This window comes from Melanotaenia boesemani, chromosome 13, assembly GCF_017639745.1.
Source record: "Melanotaenia boesemani isolate fMelBoe1 chromosome 13, fMelBoe1.pri, whole genome shotgun sequence".
In the NCBI taxonomy this organism is placed as follows: domain Eukaryota; kingdom Metazoa; phylum Chordata; class Actinopteri; order Atheriniformes; family Melanotaeniidae; genus Melanotaenia; species Melanotaenia boesemani.
Window position 1 is genome coordinate 8006204 of NC_055694.1, and position 21729 is coordinate 8027932.

Here is a 21729-nt window from a genome sequence, read left to right on the forward strand (position 1 = left end):
AGAGACAGAAAGAGAGAGAGAGAGAGTATGGGTATGTTTCAGCACCATGGACAGCACCGGTGAACAGAAAGTGCTAAGGGCTCTCCTTAATCGCAAAGTTATCACTCTGCCTGTCCAATTAAGTAACCTTTGAATCATTCCATAAATTAAAATAGCTGAAATACAGTCTAATAGTGCTGGAATGATCAGAGACAACACAGACAACTCATTTTCCAACATAACACTAATTCAAGTAGTTCCAAAGTCATTATACTCTGAAGGACTAATGTAATAGGAAAAATGTAACTGCAGTGAATGATGATATTAATAATGTATTCATGTGAGACAGAGAGTAGCGCACAGTGGCCTAAGCTGAGAGAGGTAAGCGGGAGAAAGTGATAGCTCTGAAGAAACAAGGTCGTCAGCATTCCCTCCTGCCTTACTAGTCATTTCATTATCTCATTCCTCTCTCCTCCTCTTTAAAGTAGGAAAAGCAGTGAGAGGCTATTGACCCCTCTCTGTGTTTGTGGCAGGCAGGAGGACAAATGAAGTTTCCCCTCAGACCCCCCTCCGTATTAATATCATAATTATCCCCACCTCTGTGGCCCCGCCGGCCATCACAAACTCCGCTGTCTGATTTGATGGAGAGGCACAAGAAGGGAATTACATTCGATTAGCACTAAACAAGAGAAGGGGACACAGAGCAGTAGAATCAATCAGTGCCACCAGGACAGGCGAGATCCTTTGTGTCATTGAGTGTGTGTCTGTCTCTCTGTGTGTGAATGTGTCATGACAGCTACTACCTGGAAAGACGAAGCATCTAAATATCTAGTTATGCACACTCCAGCTGCAAGTGACAACATTTAAGAGAGTAGACAAAATGTTAGGCTCTTTATGATGGCAGGATGTTGTTGGAAGTGTTGGAAACTTATGACACATATAAATCTGTTTTTTTAATCCCCCCTAATGCTAAGTTTTTTTTCTTTTTATTATTATTATTTCTTTTTAATCTTTTATGTGAAAACCCACATAGTCTACTCTGTGCAGCTCTCTGCCTCAGCAGCAATTTAGATTCATTGTTTGCAACCCTGGATAACTGCAGCAGTACTTTTCTTCAGTCTCAGCCATTTGCTGGGATGGGCCAGACATTCTGAAGTGGTCTAATACCATAGAGAGGTGGAGGTAGTGTGGCGGGGATGAGCAGATTAAGAGTGAGAGGTAAAAAGAAGAAAAGAAAATGAATAGAATGAGAGAAGACCCCCCTTGCAGGTCTTTATTGCTGTCCCCTGTCTCATTACCCAGGCTTTGACTCAATAACCAGTGGATAAGGAGTGGATAAAGAGGCACACACCTCCCTTGGATAAGCCCTCTCCCTAAAACACCTTTTACTAACCTCCGTCTGTCTCTCACTTCATGCATATATGTGTGCAGTTTTTTAGTCTTAGATCCTTAAATCTATCAAATTTTCCCAACTTTGCCTTTGGTATGTTTGGCCTAACTTTTCTAAAGTTATGTCCATTTCACTGCCTCATTCACAGTCTGTCGCTACCCTCTCTGTCCTCTGTGTTCCCTCCCTGTCGGTGCTGTGTAATAGGAGTTATTTTCATCCTTGTCTCTCCGTGACTATGGCTGCTGGATAGCTGAATATTTACATTTTTCACTCACTGGTGACCTTTCCCTGATGCCGCTCTGGGAGCTCCAGTCTCCTTGTGCTCTACTGTTGACAGACTATTGCCTGCAAATCTCATACGGACACAGCAAATGGTATACAGGGAGTCGGGAACAGAGGGTTCAGAGATTTTAGGAATGTGGGAAAAGAGATGGAGCAGGTAAAAAAGGTTGTAACCAAGCTGAGTAAAAGTGGGAGGAAAAAACAGGGGTGCTAAAGGTTTATCTGTATCTGCAGAGATAGTGTAATTCTTTGCCCCCGTATCAAAATTACTGTAGTTTCTTGTCAGCCCTGATGGCCTGAAATAAACTGCCTGAAAAGAGATGTCAATCTGGGTTTCCAGGAACGCTTTGTGATAAATAAAAATCCATGTTTGTTAGAAAATCTTTTTTTTTTTTTTGGTTGGCAGCAGAGGGTACTGTTGTCTTTGAATGAGTGAATGTGTTGGTTGCACTCATGTAGCTTAGAGCCCTGGGAGATGTGTAAGAAGATTTGCTGAGCAGTGTGAGAGGTGAGGGCCAAGGTTTCACAGAGTAGTTGTTCTTAGCTGATACTCCACAGTAACAGCAGAGAAAAGTTGAGTCAGTGAACCCCTCAAAGTTTGATGAATGTTTATATGCATGATTCTTGCAACAAGCAGAGAAACACACCAAAAATGAGGATGGTAGTTTTCAAAAGTGAGTGACCTAGCATGACCCTCCCCAGTGCCCTGCTTGTCATGGTGTGTGTTTTGAATGTTGCTGTGCTATGCCAAGCATAACATTTAACCTGAATCTGATCCTGCTTCATTATGCAACCACGCTTCTTTAGGACTAATTAAAGAACAGTTATGTCTTTTTTAAGCCTGTTGTAGTACAATCATATCTATATGTTAGTTAATCTTGAAAGATTTCTTATCTAACAAATCCACATCAGTGATCAGAATAATCAAAAGTTGCTGTTTTTATATTTGGACATGGATAGGAAGTGTTTGATTTGATGCATCATGCCACTTCAGCTTATGACAGAGAGAACTGTGGATTTTGTCCACAGTCTTGGGAAGGAATCTAATCTAATTAGCAACAAATATGTATTTTTCAATATGCAAACAGAATGTGGAGTAATACATTGTCACAGAAATATATAAACCTTTAATTAAAGCTGCTCTTATCAACATCATAAAATAATTCTCCAAATAATTAAAACCAGATTACTTCTTAATAATATCCAGTAACTCTAATCATTTCGAAAATATATGTATGTGAAAACTAATCTAAAACTGCATAAAATATCTACATAAAATATGTGCAAGTGGCTTTGCTGACTAAACAATGAAAGAGGATTGTGGTGGGAGCTGTTATTACTGCTTAATATCATACAAAGTGCCAGTACTGAGCATGAGAGGCATAAACAGAAGTTGTTTGAAAGGTTTTGCTTGCAGTGGGAACACTGATTATTTTGCTTGGTATTTAAGCATTGTTAGGCAAGTTTTTTTTCTCTCTTTTGTCTTTTCTCTGCTGGTTAGACAGAAAACAGATATGTCTTCTGGGTCTATTCAGTACAAAAAGGGTTGTAGAGACAGCTTAGACAAAATGAAAAAGTGGCACAATAGCCTAAATGTACTTCAATGAAGCTTTTTCCTCACACATTTCACAGTAAAATAGACACAAAACAGACCCTTAAAAAACTGTGGGGCTGTCTAATATGTAAGTAAAAGCAAAATGGGATGATTTTCAAATATATAATTATTTAATATGAAATGTTTTGGTTACAAACCAACTCCAATCTGCTAATAACTGGGTGTGTGTGAGGGGGGTGCTTTGGTCACTCTTTAGGTTTGTAAATATACTACAATTCACATACTTTATAATTGGATCTTGTTACAATATTTTGCATTTTCGTTGAATGACGGAGCTCTAACTTGTGTTAGCGGATGTGCTCACTAGCAGCAGTTTTCAGAAGACTTCCTGAGACGGTGCAGTGAGTACAACAGAATTTTATCTGTTTTTATTGCGGCGCTGCCTAAAGTCCCAATGATTAGAGTCTTTCAAAACTGATTCTTGTACTCATGATCCCTAAATTCTTAAATTTGTATTCTTATGTCATTAAGAACGCCTCTACATTTTGTTTTCCTCTCCCTCTCTAGGATGTTACCTCTCTGTTATGGCACTGCTGCCAATTAATCTGGATAGACACATAGGCTTCACAAACTCTTATTATTTGTGTGTATGCTTTATGCTCCTTTAAAACTGTGAGTGAGCATGGCTGTTTCAGGCACCCTTCAACAGTAATGGCTGCCATGCAAAAGGATAATGATGAGATGTATTGGGTAGGTGATCAAAGGACTACTATTTACAACCACTCTCAGTCTGCAGACTTGACGACCAACGGTAAGCACACTGTACTGTACAAGGAACCTCTTCCATCATGATTTTAGTGCCCATCACTGCAGCTGTTAGGCAGGAGAGATGGCAAAGCTTTTAGCAGACTGAGATACCGTGCTCTTGCTGGACGCCTTGTATGGGCAATGCCATCAGAAAAGTGAATGACTGGGAAAGATAAGGGAAATGGAGGCCAGAGAAAGAAAAGAGAAGGGAGAGAGAGGGAGGTGGTGGAGAGATAGGTTGATGCCTGCCTGCTGGCTGTCAAAGGTAAACGCTTCGGTTTGATTGAAATTGATATCATGCAACTCATTCAAGCTGTTGTGGACAGGCAGTGGAAGTTGGGGAGTAAACTAAAGCAGGGAAAACTTTAAAGGAGGAGGAGAAGAGTTCTTACCTGGAGCAGCCAGTAGCACCTACGGTGGAAGGTGGGGATGATGGAGGAGTGGACGTAGCAGCCATACAAACACTGGAAGAAGGATAGGCAGTAGAGAAGGAGGGGAAAGAGGGACAGAAAGAGGACATTACACTAAAGAAAAGAGCGGGAAATAGGCTGATCTCTTAAGACCATGACAGCTGTGATCTCTGAACTTCCGGACCTTTTGCCTCCATATCACAACTCCCACTTGGACCTGCAGGCAGATGGTCAAACTATTGTTCTTTCAAACAAAGACAGTGACCCAGAGGGAGGCAGTGGGTGAAGTTAACCAGTGAACACCTCAGCACTGCCCTACTATCTCCATATTCTGATTTCTTTCTCCTTTAGTCCACTTATAACTTGTGTTTGGAAGCATGCACTTTGTATTACTGAAATAATGCCCTTGAAGTGAATCACACTGATTAGTAGCGTGTCCAATATAGCATATATCCTGTCCTACTTGAAAAGAACAGTTGAAAGAATGATTTAGGTGCCCCTCAATCTGACTCCTCCCTCCATCATTCTGCAGAACAACCCAGCACATAAGTAAAGCACAGGGTTATTATTAATATCCTTATCGTAAACAGATAATACCGTGCCTGGGGGCTCGTTACAGTGGAAAGAGCAAAGCAGTGCTGATAACAACCACTGGTACCTGGCACAGAGGCCAGAAGAAAAGTCAAATGCAGCATAACACCCATTTGTGAGAGACAGAAGGAAGGCAACATTCCCTCCTTGTCATTCCTTCTCTAGGAGACTTACAGTCCTGGCTCCCAGGTGACCTAAAGCGATGGAGGGGCTGTTCATGTGTACACCAGCAACAACTATCTCCTCTTTTTACCTCACCTTCACCAGCTGGCTGGGGCATGGAGTATGATTTTGTGCTACACAATATTTGAGAAATGCAGGGGTGAAGTGGGTTACTTTTATATGTGTTAAGTAAGCAATTAGGTTGAGAGAATTGAAGAAATCAGAGAAAACATGTGCATATACACTTACTTGACCACTACCAAATATTTATACACACATGCAAACACAGGCCACATATTTCAGCAGATGTGTTGTTTCTCTATGTATTCATACATACAGGTGTGGGTGAAATTTGAAGAGAGGACATCTTATTGTGGTGATATAATATGATAATCAATGCCTTGAAGTGTGCCATGCACATTTTTTTTCAACTAAAACCTAAGTTGGTTTGGATAAACACTGATTTGCCAACATCAAACTGTCTAATGAAAAAACAGTCACACAGGCAAGGCATATGGATGAAAAGACACATTTCACAGCTAAGAAAACAAACACTTCCCCCAGATGTACAAACACGTGTGTGTGTCTTTGTGTATCCAACACGTTCACATTTACAAAGACCAACTGACAAACACATCAGCCCAGACTGTTTCTCCAGGTGTTTCATTGTTCCATTCACATCTATTTGTTAGCTGTTTTCAATACTACCAAACTCTCCTTGTGAGAGTTTGAGATGGTGAACTCATGCAGACTGCCTCCTTGTCTTATGTTTTTGCTGTACTCTCATCCATTACAGCTGTCTGGAAGAGGATGTATGCCTCCTCCCACTCCCATAGCTCTGCCATCCATTATGCTGGCAACGGACAGACACTTCCTCCCACACCCACAGCAACTTGAACATCACATTACAACAGGCAACCACAACATCCACACATACTTCTACTGTGCTGCTTCAGAGTATTTATGTCATAAAAAGTACTTTGTGTGCTTTCAAGGGATTAGTCATGCAATGCTGTATACTGGTCTGTAAATTGTTTATGTATTCCTCACACAGCCATGTGTTGCAGTTTTGCTAAAAGTGCTCATAAACATAAATGACAACTTTGCCTATTTAATACTTAACAATATATGCCGACATCAACAGATTTATTTTCACAGCGCATTGAATATATATACACTACTCACGAAAAATGAGGGATATTCATCTTTTTATATGATGTCAGAATTACCCTAAAATGGACTTTAATTTTACAGGTGGACTGAATTTGACAGCGTCTGAACATTTGAACCGTTGAACTGTTCAATGTTTAAATTCTTGCACATAGTTGCACAACATGTTGTTCTCTAACAATATGATTAACCACAAAAACACCCAAAAATTGTCTGAACCATGAATCGACTACAAAATGTTCACTTTCAATGACAAGCAGTATTTAAACTCTTCATCATACTGTTCACATTTAGACATCTTCAGACTATGATGACACCTAACATGGCAAGAAATTGAGTTGAGTCATTTTATTGTTTCCTACCACTGTTGTCAGCCATCATTTCAATAAAGGAAACTTGAAAATATATAACCTTTTTTTACAATATATATATATATATATATATATATATATATATATATATATATATATATATATGTATATAATGTAAATAGTGTATGTGAATAGTGTATAAAAACAGATGGTTTGCTGCAGCATTTCTAATTAATGTTCCTTTATCATTCCTGTCTCATCAAGTTACCCTTCCCTAATGGCCCAGTCTGCTCTGATTGGTCAGCTATTTGATCAGACATTGGAGACTGCATGGCAGCTGCTTATTCTTTGTTTGTGGTGTATAATGCTAGCCAGTTGGCAGGCTTTATGGAATTATTATGGAAATAACTTACACAGAGATGTTACTAGCTGAAGGTACTAATATTGGACTACACATAAGTAGTTCAGGAGCAGTGTGCCTCCTTCCCTTCAGTGTAGGCTCTGAGTTTTTGCAGACCTTTTACATGCATGAAAAAGCTAGCAAACGTATTTGACACTAAGGCAAAAAGAAAAATCTTAATATGAATCTTTAAGGCTGTTTACTAAGATTTCTTACTTTCTTGTTAAATCTGTTACTGAGCATAGTATTTATTAATATATCATGCTTAATACTTTTCTGGCCTAAAGCACTTGGCCTACTGAGAGTGAGCAACAATTTGGCTGCGTATACTTGGACAGTATAATGTTATGGCATGCTCCTTAGGATTGACAGGTGTGCTGGTGAAACAGGCCTACTGTATGCGACTTGGGTGACTGGGGAGTGAATAAATTAGCCCCTAGGCTGCTCTCCTGTCCCTCTGTTTACTCCATTACTCAACCACACAAAGCGGCGTGCCAGACAAACAAGCAGCTTAAAGCATAACACAACTGTTGCACCTGTCAGTGCCAATAAACTGTAAGCATCAAACACATTTGCAGACACACATACGCTTGTGAACCTTCACTCTCCTGTTAAACTTCCACCAAATCACTCCCTCTTATACACACACACATGCACTCACAATTAGACATTGAGTTCTGGAGCACAAAAACCCCACCAGAACAAGTAAACAGATAAATATGCACACATACTGCTACTCTCATACACACAGCTTGAGGTACACCTATAGAGTGACAATAGACCAAGGAACAAAGGTAGACCCAAATGCTTGTATGAGCACAAGAATGCCTGTATACACAAAGCTCATCATATTTAAGGGCTTATCAGTAATTCAAGACACATATCAGTTACTGCTGTTTCTGCTGCTTCTGCGTGCTGAGCATCTGGGTGACAAAGTGACAGAAGAAGAACCATTATTTGCTGTCTATGGGCTGTGACAGATGACAGCACATCACAGGGCAAGCAATTAAATGATAATTATACACACATATCCTCTCATAAAAGTGCAGTTTCCCAGTGTGCAATTTCAAAAAAAGCTTTTGCAAACTGGTACAAACATAGTAAAACAAACACATGCGCATCAACGCACTCACAAACACACAGATTCGCATATGAGTGTGCTGTATTATTAGTGTGCTCTTGTGTGTGTGCAAATGAGGCACAGAAGAATGATATAAGCCAGTTAACAAAAGAATTTACAAGGAGCATGTCCATAATGTATTCATGTGCTGTCAGTGAAGACAGCAGGGAGAAAAAAAAAAGCGTTACAGCGACGTGTGTCCTCCAAAGGCAGACACTGATGCAGCAAATTCATTTGGTGTTGTCAATCAAGCAAGCGGTCAAGGCAATGAGATGCCAGCATGACCAAATGAAAGGGTATTATTGCCTGGACTCAACATGCCCCCTCCCCTTTTGGGATGTCATCTTGAGTAGATCTGGACTGCAGTTCACACAGGGCAAGCTGGCCAGACAGTTTGTCTTAAATAAAACCCTCAGATATAGAGGACGAGCTACCACTTGCTACTTGTCCTGCCTCTGGAGGCCACCACTGCCCCTGGCCTGCCTGTTGCCCTGGTGATACCTTGCCTACATTCATCCATCACAGCTGACAGGTGTCAGGCACAGCTAGAGATGGGCTTGTAAAACAAAAAGTCGGTGAAGGCAAAGCTGGCAAGCACACACACAGTCATAGTGAGCGTGAGAGAGGGATTCTCTCTCATTAGACAATAATGATGTGTGAAGTCAGTCATAATCAGAGCGTGGCACCTTATTTATGTTGCCAATTTGCTGTTTTCCTGCCGTGATGCAAATGTCCCACTGTCAGAGGCTGCCACACATTTGTCTTTTCTTTTGGATTGTCAGGCCCAGTGAGAAGAGCACACATGCAAACATACAAGAATTTGCACATAAATAGTCTGTTGAGATTTTCGTCAGCAAACTTTTTAAAATGACATACCCCGTGTCCAGCTCGCCTCTCTTGCCCAGCCAGGTCTTTCAAGAAGGGTTTTGCAATTAAAATATATTTGAATCGTGCTTTCTTAAGCAACATTTGCTCCCACATCTCACTACTCTGGATATGAATAACCTTCCTCATATAAATTTATCATCGTCTACCACATTGAATGACTTGATTTGCACCATTATATATCGGTTGACATGGATACCTGGTACAGTAACTTCTGGCTCACTGCTTCATTAGAGACAATGTATCATTTTGTGCGTGTGTGTGTGTGTACCTTTGTTTGTGTATGTTTGCATATGTCTGTTCACATGGATGCCTGGGGCAGGTGTTACAGCCTGGGGCACAGCAGCATAAATAGAGCTCACACCGCAGCCAATCAGGTGATACTATCAAATCCTATCCGTGGAGGGAACGCAAAAATCCATACTCAATAGAGATTCATGGACCATGCAAAACTCAAACTACCAGGTCCATTGACAGCATCCATGATGGCTATTGATCAGCCAATGATTTCTGGCTCTGGTCAGATGTGATTAGATGACTTATAGCTAAAAAGTGCCACTTCCAGTTTGGAGGACGAGCTCATTGTCAGTTGATACCATAATGCTCTGCATTTCATCTGCTGTCTTTACAGTCATCTGCTCTGCTCTCATATCGTTCAGTGGGTAGTGTCTGGTAGGGTGGCACTATACCCATTATACCCATAATATACTGTATCTTGCCTGCATGGTTGATTCAGAGAGGAATGCATGGCTCTGGTATGATGCTGACACAATGACTATGGCTTTTATCCCACCTATTGCATCCTGCATTAAGATTCCCCCTTTTACATGCCTTTAAAAAAAAAGCCACATCTTGTAAAGTAGTAACAGTATAATTTTTCAGTGCATCTGAAGACTTAAGCAACGGTTGATGAGACTTTATACATAATAAATCAAAAGAGGCTTAGATTTATCTCCCCAGTTCTCTTCATTGGACCAGCTGCAGCTTCTAAATCAGTCAAAACCAAGCGGGCAACAAAATGAATTGGCAGGCTGCTCCCGAGCTGAAGAGGAAAAATAGAAAACAAACCTAAATTCCTCAACAAAGCAAAACAAATGATGCTATGGGAAAAAAATGCATGTGTTATGGAAATGACTGGCTCTAAAAATAACATACTCATTGTAAAATAAACACAAACAGTTGATAAACAGGCCCTGAGGAGGAGAATTAATTAGCCACGCTGGACGTGTAAACACAGCTATACATCAAGTTCAAAAGGAAAACAATAACAGGACTGAGGCAGTTCGAGAGAAACCCCTGACCACTTGTAACACTGAAAATCATAACTCTGTTTTGCTTCATTCCTTCCTGAGGCTGAGGAAAACAACAAAACTCAAGACTAAAAGGGAGGAGAAACATTTTAAAAAGAAAAATTGCAGAGATGAAGCTGGGTAGTCAAGAGATATATATATAGAGCAGAATAGGAAAAAAAAAGTGAGATGAGAGGCAGCGAGGAAGAATAGAAAAACAGAAAAATAAGCAAAGAGTTTACAGCCATGCTTTTGCACATGCCAGAGGAAGCTCATGCACATGCCCATGCACATCTATTTCCCGGCTGAAGACACAGTGTCTGTTGATGCTAATGCTAGCCATCTGGGCTCACGGCCAAAGGCATTAAGTGGAATCGAATTCCACCAAACTAGCTTTAATCAGCAGGTTTTTAAGGTTAGAATTACTTTCTCTCTCCTCCAGCCTGCTGGCCAAGGTTAAAGCAGACACAGGCGGGGGCTGGGCTCGGCTAATGGGATGGAGGGGTGGCATGGGGCCTACGGCATGCCAGCGTACCCCAACACACTTTGTACAAATACACAAAGGTGCAGCAATAGCAGTGTAATAGTGAGTGACCAGTCATATAACGTGTATATACTTACAAAACTAGAATACAATTTTACCTATAAGTCTCTGGCTGTATGTGTGCAACACACAGACAAGGAAACACAAGTATAAAAGTTGCCATCATCACAGAAAGAGACTTATTTTGTCTTTATCTGATCAGATCCATAACATTGCACACCACAAAAACTGAAGAAGAAAATATAGATCTGTCATTAAATCATATTTAATAATATAATAAGCTAGATTGTTTGGACTGTACCGCTGCAACACCTAAATTTCCCAGCTTGGGATGAATAAAGTACTTCTATTCTATTCTATTCTAGATGAAGTGCTGCTCTATAAAGCTAGCACATTTAAAGAAGACATCAAAAGAATCCTAAAAACCTCAATACAAAAAGTTAGGTGAAATGACTACTGTAAATGAGTGAATGTGTCAGGCTGTTATTTCATTCTTCAGAATGAGTCAGTCGAGGCAGTGTCAATGCACTGATGGCTGTCAACAAAAGAAAGCTCAGTAAACCTTGCAGCACTTCTGTCAGCTTCTCAAAAGCCAAGCTGAGCTTCTATAGTGCCCACACTATGAGCAAAGGCCTGCACATACCATGGCAAAACATGTTTTCCACTTTCCTCTCTTTTTCTTTCTTTAATTTTTTTTTCGACTTTTTCTACTTTTATCAATTTTCTTTCAAAAGGAAGAACATGGCCTTACCAACTGTATCAAGTCATGTTCTTGTTTTTTAAATGATTGTATAATTATATTTGAATGCAAGGCACTTTAATGGAGCAAAATAGCTGAGATTAAAACTGATAGATGTGAGGAATGACAGGTTACAAATGGATGCAAGTATACATAGAAAAGGCAAAACTGCAAATGGAAACAGATCATTATCACAAGACACTATTTCCTTATCAGTTAACCTCTGAGCTGACCTCCAGTTTGCCTGTCTACAACAGACATGTAAAAAAATGTATTTTAGCCATAGACTAATGAGCATTTGTTAGTACTACAAAGTAGGTGCTGTCAACTATGAAAAGCACTTTATTCCATTAAAAAATTAGTAATGGACACAGCAAAAAGGTTATGGACACACTGTTTAAAGACACAATGTCAAAGGTTGTATTTAGGCTGTAATCTTTAGTGGGCAGGAAAACAGCTGAGTCTAAGAAGACTTTCCTGGTCCTGATCTTGTCACTGCTGTTAGTGAAACCTAAATGCATGAGCTGGAGATGGGCCAAAGAGATGTCAACACAAAAGATGTATTCATGTGGCTCCAAGAAAAAACATTGAGGAGGGTTACAGGTATCACTGTAGCTGTGTGTGAAGTAAAATAAAAACTGGCATGTTCATATTTCTAATAACAACTTAATAGTAGCATCACATTGTGAGACATATGCTGCTTATTAAACATCGATGGCAGCGTCTGAGTCTGTCTGACCGCATATTAACCTTCCCCTGTGTTAGCTGAGGTAAGGATAAAAGTGCCACTGTGTGGAGAAGGGGAGCACGTCCTCTGAATTAATGAGAGCAAACATTCAACCCACTGTTTCCCCCTAAAATACACACACACACCGGAGACCTGCTGAAGATGACATCACAGGCTTGGCTTCCCTGCTGCGGATTATGCCAGGAAGACATGCTGTCTAATTGTAAGAGAGAGCCCAGATTTGTAATGCTGCACAGTTCTGTTAGGGCCGATTAGCAGACGCTCATGCCCTCTCCCCCTGCCGTGATCTATAGGCACTCAAAATTTCTAATATCTCCAGTGTAAGCAAGGAGGAGCTGAGAGAGACCGTAAATCATGACAAGTCCTCCTGAATACAGGAGAGAGAGAGAAGAGAGAGAGAGAGAAAGACGGATGGAGAGTAAGACAGAGAGTGAGTTACAGAGGAAAATATTCAGCTTGTGTGGAAACATGAAGGAAGGAGATGGGAATGAGGTGAAGGGAGAGGGAGCAGTGCACATATAGAGGGGAGAGGTGCACACATCAAGGAGACATGAAAGAGTTGGGGAGGAAAGAAGAAAGAAGAAGAGGGGAGATATGATTACTAAGGAAACAGCAAGAAAAAAAAATCCTGCTGGGGAGAAAGAGACAGAGTGTGTGGAGCAGACAAAGAGGAGGAAAGAGCATGAGGGGAAGAAAGGGAGTGGGAGGACTGAGAGACACAGAGAAAGAGACAGAGAGAGGAGAGGATAGAATGAATGCTAACAGGGAGCCCAAACCCAGTGCTGAGGCTTTATCCTTCACAGGCGGAGGAGCAACAATCGCAAACACATTTTCTCTCGCCCTGGCCCTAAGAGAGATAAAAAAGCAATTTGTATTCTATTCCTATTCAGCGTCGCTTGGCCTGTTTCTCTGCCTGCATATTTGTAAACACAGCTTTGTCAGAGCAGCTTAATCTTCCCAACGCAAACACAGACTACAGGAAGGAGGGGTGAGGAAGGGTGAGTAAGGAAAAACGGTGATGAGGAGGGGGGATGGAGTGGAAGATGAGTAAAAAAGAGAGAAGAAGGGTGAAAAGGGTAAGAGGTTGAGGCTTGGAGAAGGAGGAGGGTCATCTGAGAAGATGAGCTCAGAGATCACAGATCAGACTTTGTTACTGTTTTTGTTGCCACATGATGTCCCTGTGTCAACTCTGTGTGAAATAAACGCACACACACACACACACACACACACACACACACACACACACACACACACACACACACACACACACACACACACACACACACACACACACACACTGTTGTTATTCTACACACTGGCCTAAAGTCCAACAGGCTGGTTTACTGACAGAGGAAAAGAACAAGCTTCAAATCATTCCTCATCACAGGGTCTGGAAGTGACAGATGGAAGAGGTGGACCCTTGTGCTTCTCTAACTGTCACCATGTTTTAATTTTGTGCTTAGCCTGCACTTTCCCCCTGACATCCAGCTTGCAGGCATGGACTTCGAGGTTTTAGGGGAAAGTGCACATTCTGTACAGGCCAAATAACACAGTCATGTGGAAGGACAAACACTGCAACCGATTATACACTGGGGCAGAGAGAACCGAGATATAAGCAAGGAAACTGAAAAAGAAGGGAGGGGACTTGGAAGTGGCCACCGTCTGAGTGCACATTCGCTCACAGAGGCGTGAAATTAGGCAGAGCGACACCTGCCAATACGCATTGCATTAAAGAGCGCTAGGTTCACCCGACTCTTTGGCCTTTGGAATTGCTCTGTATACTCTCATTCTGTTCCACCATACTTTGAGATCTCTTCATTATGGCCCACAGTGCCCAATTAAAGACTGATAGCTGTCCCTATTTGCTACCACGACTGGGTTGTGGGGAAAACTCTCATCAGCTTTTGTGCACTCATGCCTTAGTCCCTGCAGAACCAGGCACCAATATGAACATCCAGGCAGCGGGATTAGCATGCTTGAGAACAAGCACAATCATGACATCTATAATAGAAAAACTATGGAAATAGCTGTAGTCTTATTCAGATTGAACATGTTACCTTCTATTATGTATCTACATGCAGATTTGTGATTTTTAATAGTATGAGAAATAACTCAATTTAAAATAATAATGATTTGTTTGGCCATGGAGCTGTTTCTTTGCAAACACACACACTGTAACTTTGAGTTTGGGTGTATGAGTGTTGATAAAAGGTCAACAGCATCACACTGAGCTGTCAGCCAACCAGGCTGCCATGCTCAAGCCCATACAGTATTGACACACTGTTGCCAGGGTGCAAAGTTAACTTTGTTCTTTGTTTGCTGCTGCTGCAGTTTTAAGAAGGGTTGACCCAAGACAATTTTTTCTTTTTGTAATATTTATCTGTCTGTATTCTGCGCTAGATGAACATGTAGCCACAAATCTCTAACTTTGTCAGTGCTCATACGTGTGACTGCATGTGTGTTGAGATCCCTGCAGACATAGACACAGCAAAAAGACAGATTTGGAGAGACAGGGGTTGCCACAAACAGACAGAAAGATGAGCAAAAAGAGACAGGGAGAGCAATAGACACACAGCAGGCACATGGGAAAGCCTGAGAGCCCCCAGGCAGATCTGTGTAAAAGACAGTGAGGAACGCAACTGAAGGAGACCATATTATGTGCAGATTGTGATTAGGGGAGGAGGTTGTTGAAGAGGGTGAGGCAGGCAGACAAGAGAGAAGGAAGAAGAGAGAACGAGAGAGAAGGAAAAAATCAGCCAGTGAGCCAAAATGAGGTAAAGGAAAGCAAATGAAAAGTGACACTTTAATTCAGGGGGCTTCTTCTGCCTGAGTTATTATGAGATGTTTGTAAGCTGGCTTGTTCATGCATTTCCTGGCCTTGTGCCTGACTCTTTCTCACTGAAGAGACCTGTGGCGCTAACCTGTCTTTATCTGAGTTGCTCTGCAAGGGACAGCCCGCTGCCATCATCCTCTGCTTTGATCCTCCCACTTTCACCATGGCTTCCTCGCTGCCTCCCCTCTGTTTCTCTGCTTTTTTCACTCCTCCACCCTCACTTATATGTAAAATGTCTCTGTACTGTTGCTCCTTTGATACGGCCAAAGTCATCTAAGCTCCCTCCACTCTTAATTAATTGCAATTACTCTAATCTGGAAGGCAAAGGTTAGCTTTAGCTTCACAGAAACACTTCTGAACACAGCAGCGCACCAGTGCTACATATGATAATAACCACTGAGCATTAAATAAAGTGAATGTGTTCAAAAGAGTGGTTTGCACAGAGAAATACAGAAAAAAAATGGCGAGAATGAGAGTCAAAACTTGGTGCCTGAAGATGGCAGCCAGAGCAGGATATGTGATTTAAGCTATTGAAGGAAGGAGTCTATACAGGTGTTTTGGGGTTAGGGAGCCAACTACAAGACAGACAGATAAAGGAGAGAAAAAGTTAAAGCAATGGGACTTATAGGCTAAGATGTGCCAGACAGACATAACCTGGCAGCCAACACAGGCAACAATGAGGGAAGGGGAAGGTGTGTGTGTGTGTGTGTGTGTGTGTGTGTGTGTGTGTGTGTGTGTGTGTGTGTGTGTGTGTGTGTGTGTGTGAAATGTAGTAAATTCAACCAAGTAGAGATTCATGCACACTTACACATGCAGGACAAATACAGGTACAGCAAGACAGACAAGAACATGGGTAGATGCACTGCACGAATACATGAAAGGAGCGTGATGAGAAATGTAACAGTAGAGCAGGGATGGAAAAGGACCCAGAGCAAAGTCATTGTGAGCATGAGAGAGGAAGAAACCGAGACAGACGGAGATGGTGGTGGTGGGGGTAGTCAGCTGGAGTGCCGACAGGTCTCCAGAGGTTGTAATATATAGCAGCATTTCAATCTCTCAACAGCAACTCCAGCCCTCCTTTTTCATACCCCTCCACAGTCTGAGGACAGAGAGATACTTCTGTCCTTCGGAGCCAAATCGGCATTCAAGATGATATAATGTGCACATTTTTTGACATCATATCCCCAAATCTGGATGGTTATTTGTGACTGGATGTGCTCACCGTCCTCATTCTCTCTTGAAATCTCAAGGTTACTAATGGTAAAGGATGGATAGAAAATGCCAACGTCAAATATGTTTCTGTTTGTCTTGTAATGTTTCCTCTCTCTCTGAGATCTCCCGGAGAGGCTTGAGACCAATGGTTGATTTATCTGCTGCATGCACCATTAATCCTGCGACCATGCATGCTTCTGCTGAATAATTGATCTCTGTGCTACTGTAACTAAATCCGTCAAAAGAGTGACATCCCACCTCCCTCTCTATGCCTTCACTTCCACTTTACCTCTGTGCAAACCATTGCCTTCTGATACCTCGATAAAACTAAAGCTGTTTTAAAATAAAGAAATCTAATTTTATGTCCAGAAGAGCTGAGAAGGGTTACAGATAGTTGGAATAGTGTTAAGCCAATACAGGAAAATGTATGAGTTGTTCGGCCACAAGAGGGAGTTTCCCTGAGAGCTCTGTATATAAGGATCCTGAAAGGAAGCTCAAATTCACAAAATATAAAGATCGAGTTAACAGGGTGGTTTGACAACGCAATCAACTCCACTCCAGAGTCCTGGCAGCCAACTGAATCAGGGATGTGAGCAGCAATGACCTCCTAAGGTGATCAGCTCTTAGAGCTCTGTCTAGGCCTCAACAAACAGCTGCTGAGCCTGGAGCAGAAGGGGAACAATGACCCTTAATTTATGTCCACAACCTCCTTCCCCCTCCTTCTGCCTGTCTCTTTGACTTGCTTTTGCATACTGCATTTAAAGTAATAAGTACAGTATCTCCTTGAATGCCATAGTGCTATAAATCAGAGGAAAATAGACCTGTCATCTTCGTAAACAATGCATAGGACCAGTTATCATTAAAAACAAAAGAGTTCTGGAGGACTCCTTAGCCATGCATACGAATGAGGGCGGGACCAATCTAGCAATCTCCTTGGCTCACCCTGAGTTTCTGACCTGTGCTGGAGGTACGCAAAAATACATGCATATGCACAAACACAAACATAAGCAAGCACAAGGAAGGTTCATAACAGTTGCTTTATGTTATTTGAAGATGTCTAATATTACCTTTTTGTCAATCAAATAAAGCTACATATAGACTTTTTAGGCAGAGTTTTCTTTTTAATGTAACTTAAGACATATGTGTACACTGATATCCATATGTTTATTATTTAAATTTAAATAACAAAATGCAGACATACACTGTGTCTTTGTCTAAAGACATAACACGCAGTTGCAGGAGGGAACTGGTTCCTAAAAGCAAGAAAATAAAGATTTCCCCAGTATTAGAAGCAAGGATAAAGGTTTCAAAAATAACAGTTTGATTATGATATTTATGCTGTATAATGACATCTTATGACAAATAGCGTACGATCATGGAGTAATTCAATCATAACATGTTGGTCGAAGTGACATTAGTAAGATTTAGGTCAGTGCTCGGAAAATGAGCTCCGGATTCGATTGCAGAGACGACATTGTTCAATGTCACAGCGGTGCCGTGGAAATTTAGGATCATTTGTTATGTAGAGCCATCAGTGTTTATGACAGCCGATCCATCGTCAAGTAAGCTGTATGTCAACCTTTATGTCAGCTTTATGACACATGGATCACATGAAATGTCATGGAATGTCATCTATGTATTTGCAGACACCAAAGCACATGTGATGGATACAACAAACAGAGAAGGAATCACAGTCTTTAACACGTTTGGAGAGCAGAGTTGATACCCGTCATGTTGATCAGATATCAATGTTCTTATGTCTGTGTGTAAGGGGACAGGCAGACGGCTCCTGGCAGCTATTTGTATGTAAAGCTGCATATCCCTCTCCCATAGCAGAGGTCCCTCAGGTGTAACTGAGCGGAGCTTTCTGGTGGCACTCTGCCCTCTTCTGCCTAAATGCGATTGGGTTGTAGTCCCCCCTCACTTCTGTGTGCACATATGACCTCACTTTTCCAAAGAGACAGACACTGGAGCGATATATAGAGGTCAGCAAGCCAGAGAATAGAAAAGATACAGAAAGGGAGAGAGAGCAGTAGAAAAACAAAGACGCTGATCCCCAGTCAAGAAATGTGGACTAACATTTACCCAGGTGCTGATTTCATAACCCAGCTAGAGTGCAGCCTGAGTTTCATTCCTCCTCCACGAATGACAGTAATGAAGGCAGTCTCTTAGTGCTAGAAACTTCTGTAAAGATGCCACAGCAGCAAGCCATAGCTACAACCCATTAGCTCCTTGAAAACAAGGTAAATCCCGAAGTGATACTTGATGAGAATGATGGCCACATCTGTGTATACTTTACCCGCAAACAGGCCTGCAGCACTAGTTGTCCCATACAGTAATAGGCTTCGGTGAGGTCCGTGAAGTGCTGTGACAGCACTTTTAAAGTGGTTAGAATTACAGTGCAACAGAAATCGTAAATGGGGAACTGTGGGAAGATGGGGAAGAATCTGAGTCTTCTTTAAGTCTAAAAGAGATTATGTTCTGAAAGGAAAGGCTGAGAAATCCACTACTTTGTTTCTCTCTCTCTGACACACACATGCACACACACACACATGCAAGTCACACACAGACTTAATCAAATTTCTCGTCCATCAGATGTACATGCTTGAACTGTGCTGTTTGACTCCCCTTGTGATAAATTTATTCTTCCTGCCAAATGTGAGCCACTCAAGTTACAGTATGTATGTCAGCCTCTGTCTGCAGCTGCCATCCTTCAGACACACTTTGTGACAGAGGGGGTCCAGCGTGTTGTCGTGAGATACAGTGAGAACTGACACGTTCCAATCGCCCCTCCCACTGAATACCCCTCCCCACACTGTCTTCCATACCTCTTCCTCAAGGAGCCCCAATGCTCCTGCCCTGTCTCATTATGTGGGCAAGATGTTTGTGGGTCTCTCTGTGCCATCCTGTCGCTCTGTCAGCTAGCATAATGCCTCCCAGTGGGCGCCTAGCTCCTGCAGCACACAGTTTGGTTCTGTTTGTGTGACTGTCAATGTGTGTGTCAGCATGGTCTTCTAATCCAAAGAATTCATTTCCTCTAACGCTGGATTCTTTTCACATCGCTCCAAACAAGAGAGGGACAGGGGTGGCTATTACAGTCTAGAGGGTGTCCACACTGATACATGACTCAAATGTCACTCAATTTACAACTGACTGCTGTAAATACAATACCTGGATTTGTCTATCTGTCTTTTCAATTTGTTCCCGATGCGGAGGGTAAAATCTAATTTAGTAGGGATATTTACACAACCAGATGACAATGGGGCATTGGGGAGAGCTGGTGAGCGTTGTCTTCTAGCCTGCAGATTAATAAAAGCCCATGCAAAAACCTGCGGATGACAAATGGTAAGAACGAACAGCACAAAACAAAAGGAAAACAATCAGCTTCTTGAAAAGGTTTAAATGACATTTAATATATTTACTGGCAAACATAAACATAAATTGACACTGGGAGGCTGGGAGGAGTAAAAATAATATCTGTGATTGCTATTACTGGCATAAGCAATGACACCATGCACTAGATTGGAGTGGTATATTGAATTTCATGTTCTTTGAAATGGAGTCTGAAATGTGAGATTTGTCTTTTGCCTCTGAATAGCTCCCACCACCACCGCCACCACCCCCCACCTCATTTGCTCTCATTTGGAGACTGGCACATTCAGTTAACTAATGCGCGGTACATGGTGATGCTGCACTATTACCCCATTCTCTCAACTGGCTGTTGAAGAGGTGGAACATCAGATGTGATTTGGGGATGCTTTCTTCTTATTTCTGTTTCACATCAGAAACATACCTGCTGGGAAGATTTTCTCTCTATAAATTTCTCCAACCTGCAGCTGAAATGCTATTCATCTCATTACGGTTGATTGGGATCCTCATTACATTTAGGGAGCGTGCACTAGCATGTGCTTGCATGTGTGTTTTCATGCATGTAAATAAAGACAAGAGATAATGAGCATAGAGAAAGCAAATGAATAGAGGGAGTGTGGGGAACAGAATGAAAGAGGGAGGAGTGTGTTAATGAGTGTGAGATGTGCTGAGGTCGCTGTGTTTGTTCTGTAATAGTGAGTTGCCGCAGAGCACTGCCACCTCAGGTGGGTGATTAGCAGTAATTATATAATTACACAAAATGTGATAATAAACAGCACAGAGGGAATCGGCTCCATCATCTACTTTGCTATCTATCTATCTATCTATCTATCTATCTATCTATCTATCTATCTATCTATCTATCTATCTATCTATCTATCTGTCTGTCTGTCTGTCTGTCTGTCTGTCTGTCTGTCTGTCTGTCTGTCTGTCTGTCTATCTATCTATCTATCTATCTATCTATCTATCTATCTATCTATCTATCTATCTATCTATCTATCTAATTTTCCTGTGTGAAAACCAGAACATTTAAAACCACAGTGTTACTTTATAATAAATGCACACTCTTATTTACGCACAGTCCTGCGCCAACATAGTGAGGTATGGACAAACCCATTCGCACCCAGATAATTCCAACCTGATACAAAAAGTAATGGAACACTCACACTTGTCCTCCACTCGCACCTGTGAGTAAAAAACGATTTGCTCTGTGACACACAGTAACGGCCAATAAAACAAGTGCTGACTCGCTCCCAAAGGCAGCCGAGGGGAGCGGGGGGACAAATGAACACAAACTGGGAGTAAAAAGCTGCTCTCAGGAGGATTTTGCCTTTTCTGTAGTCCTCTTGCTTCTTCCTGCTTGAGTGAGAAACACTATCCGAAAGAGCCCACAATTGTCCATCTCATCCCTTGGCCGGGTGAAAGAAGTAACAACTGTGTGAAAAAAAAACAAAAAAACAAAAAAGAGGGGTGGCTGGTTGATGCATCCCTTGGCTCTATTTGCGAGCAAGTGAATGGGCCTTTTTTTATCCTTAGTACCACTTAGAGTAAAAGCTGAAAGTGCATGTGTGTTCATGAGTCCCAGTGTGAATGCTTCTGGCCTTCAGCTGGAATATGTGGTTTCACATGTACAAATGTACAGCAGTCAATGGCCAAAAAGAGACATAGAAGAACTCAGGACACTAATGGTGAGGGAGCGAATCTAAGCAACAGAGAAAACATGGGGGAGGAGTTGAGGGGATGGAGGAAGGAGAGGACATGTCAGTATCAGGAGGAAAAATAGAGAATAGGCAGTGAGAAAACAGCATGAGGTGGAAGCTAGGAATAATTACTGCTAATAAAGCCTAATGGAATTCAGGCCTCACGTCAGGTGAAAGATGATCTGATTACTGCTGAGCGACTGAGGGAAATTGGGAAGTGATCTGTTAATCTC

General features: G+C 41.7%; 1 protein-coding gene across 1 annotated transcript in view; it reads right to left on the bottom strand.

Annotated features, from left to right (window-relative positions):
* Nucleotides 1–21729, bottom strand: part of camta1a (calmodulin binding transcription activator 1a) — a 295760-nt gene that overhangs the window by 51284 nt on the left and 222747 nt on the right. Inside the window, exon 6 of the mRNA XM_042004277.1 lies at nucleotides 4406–4477. Coding sequence (XP_041860211.1) covers nucleotides 4406–4477 — 72 coding nt within the window. The remainder of the gene's footprint in view (nucleotides 1–4405; nucleotides 4478–21729) is intronic.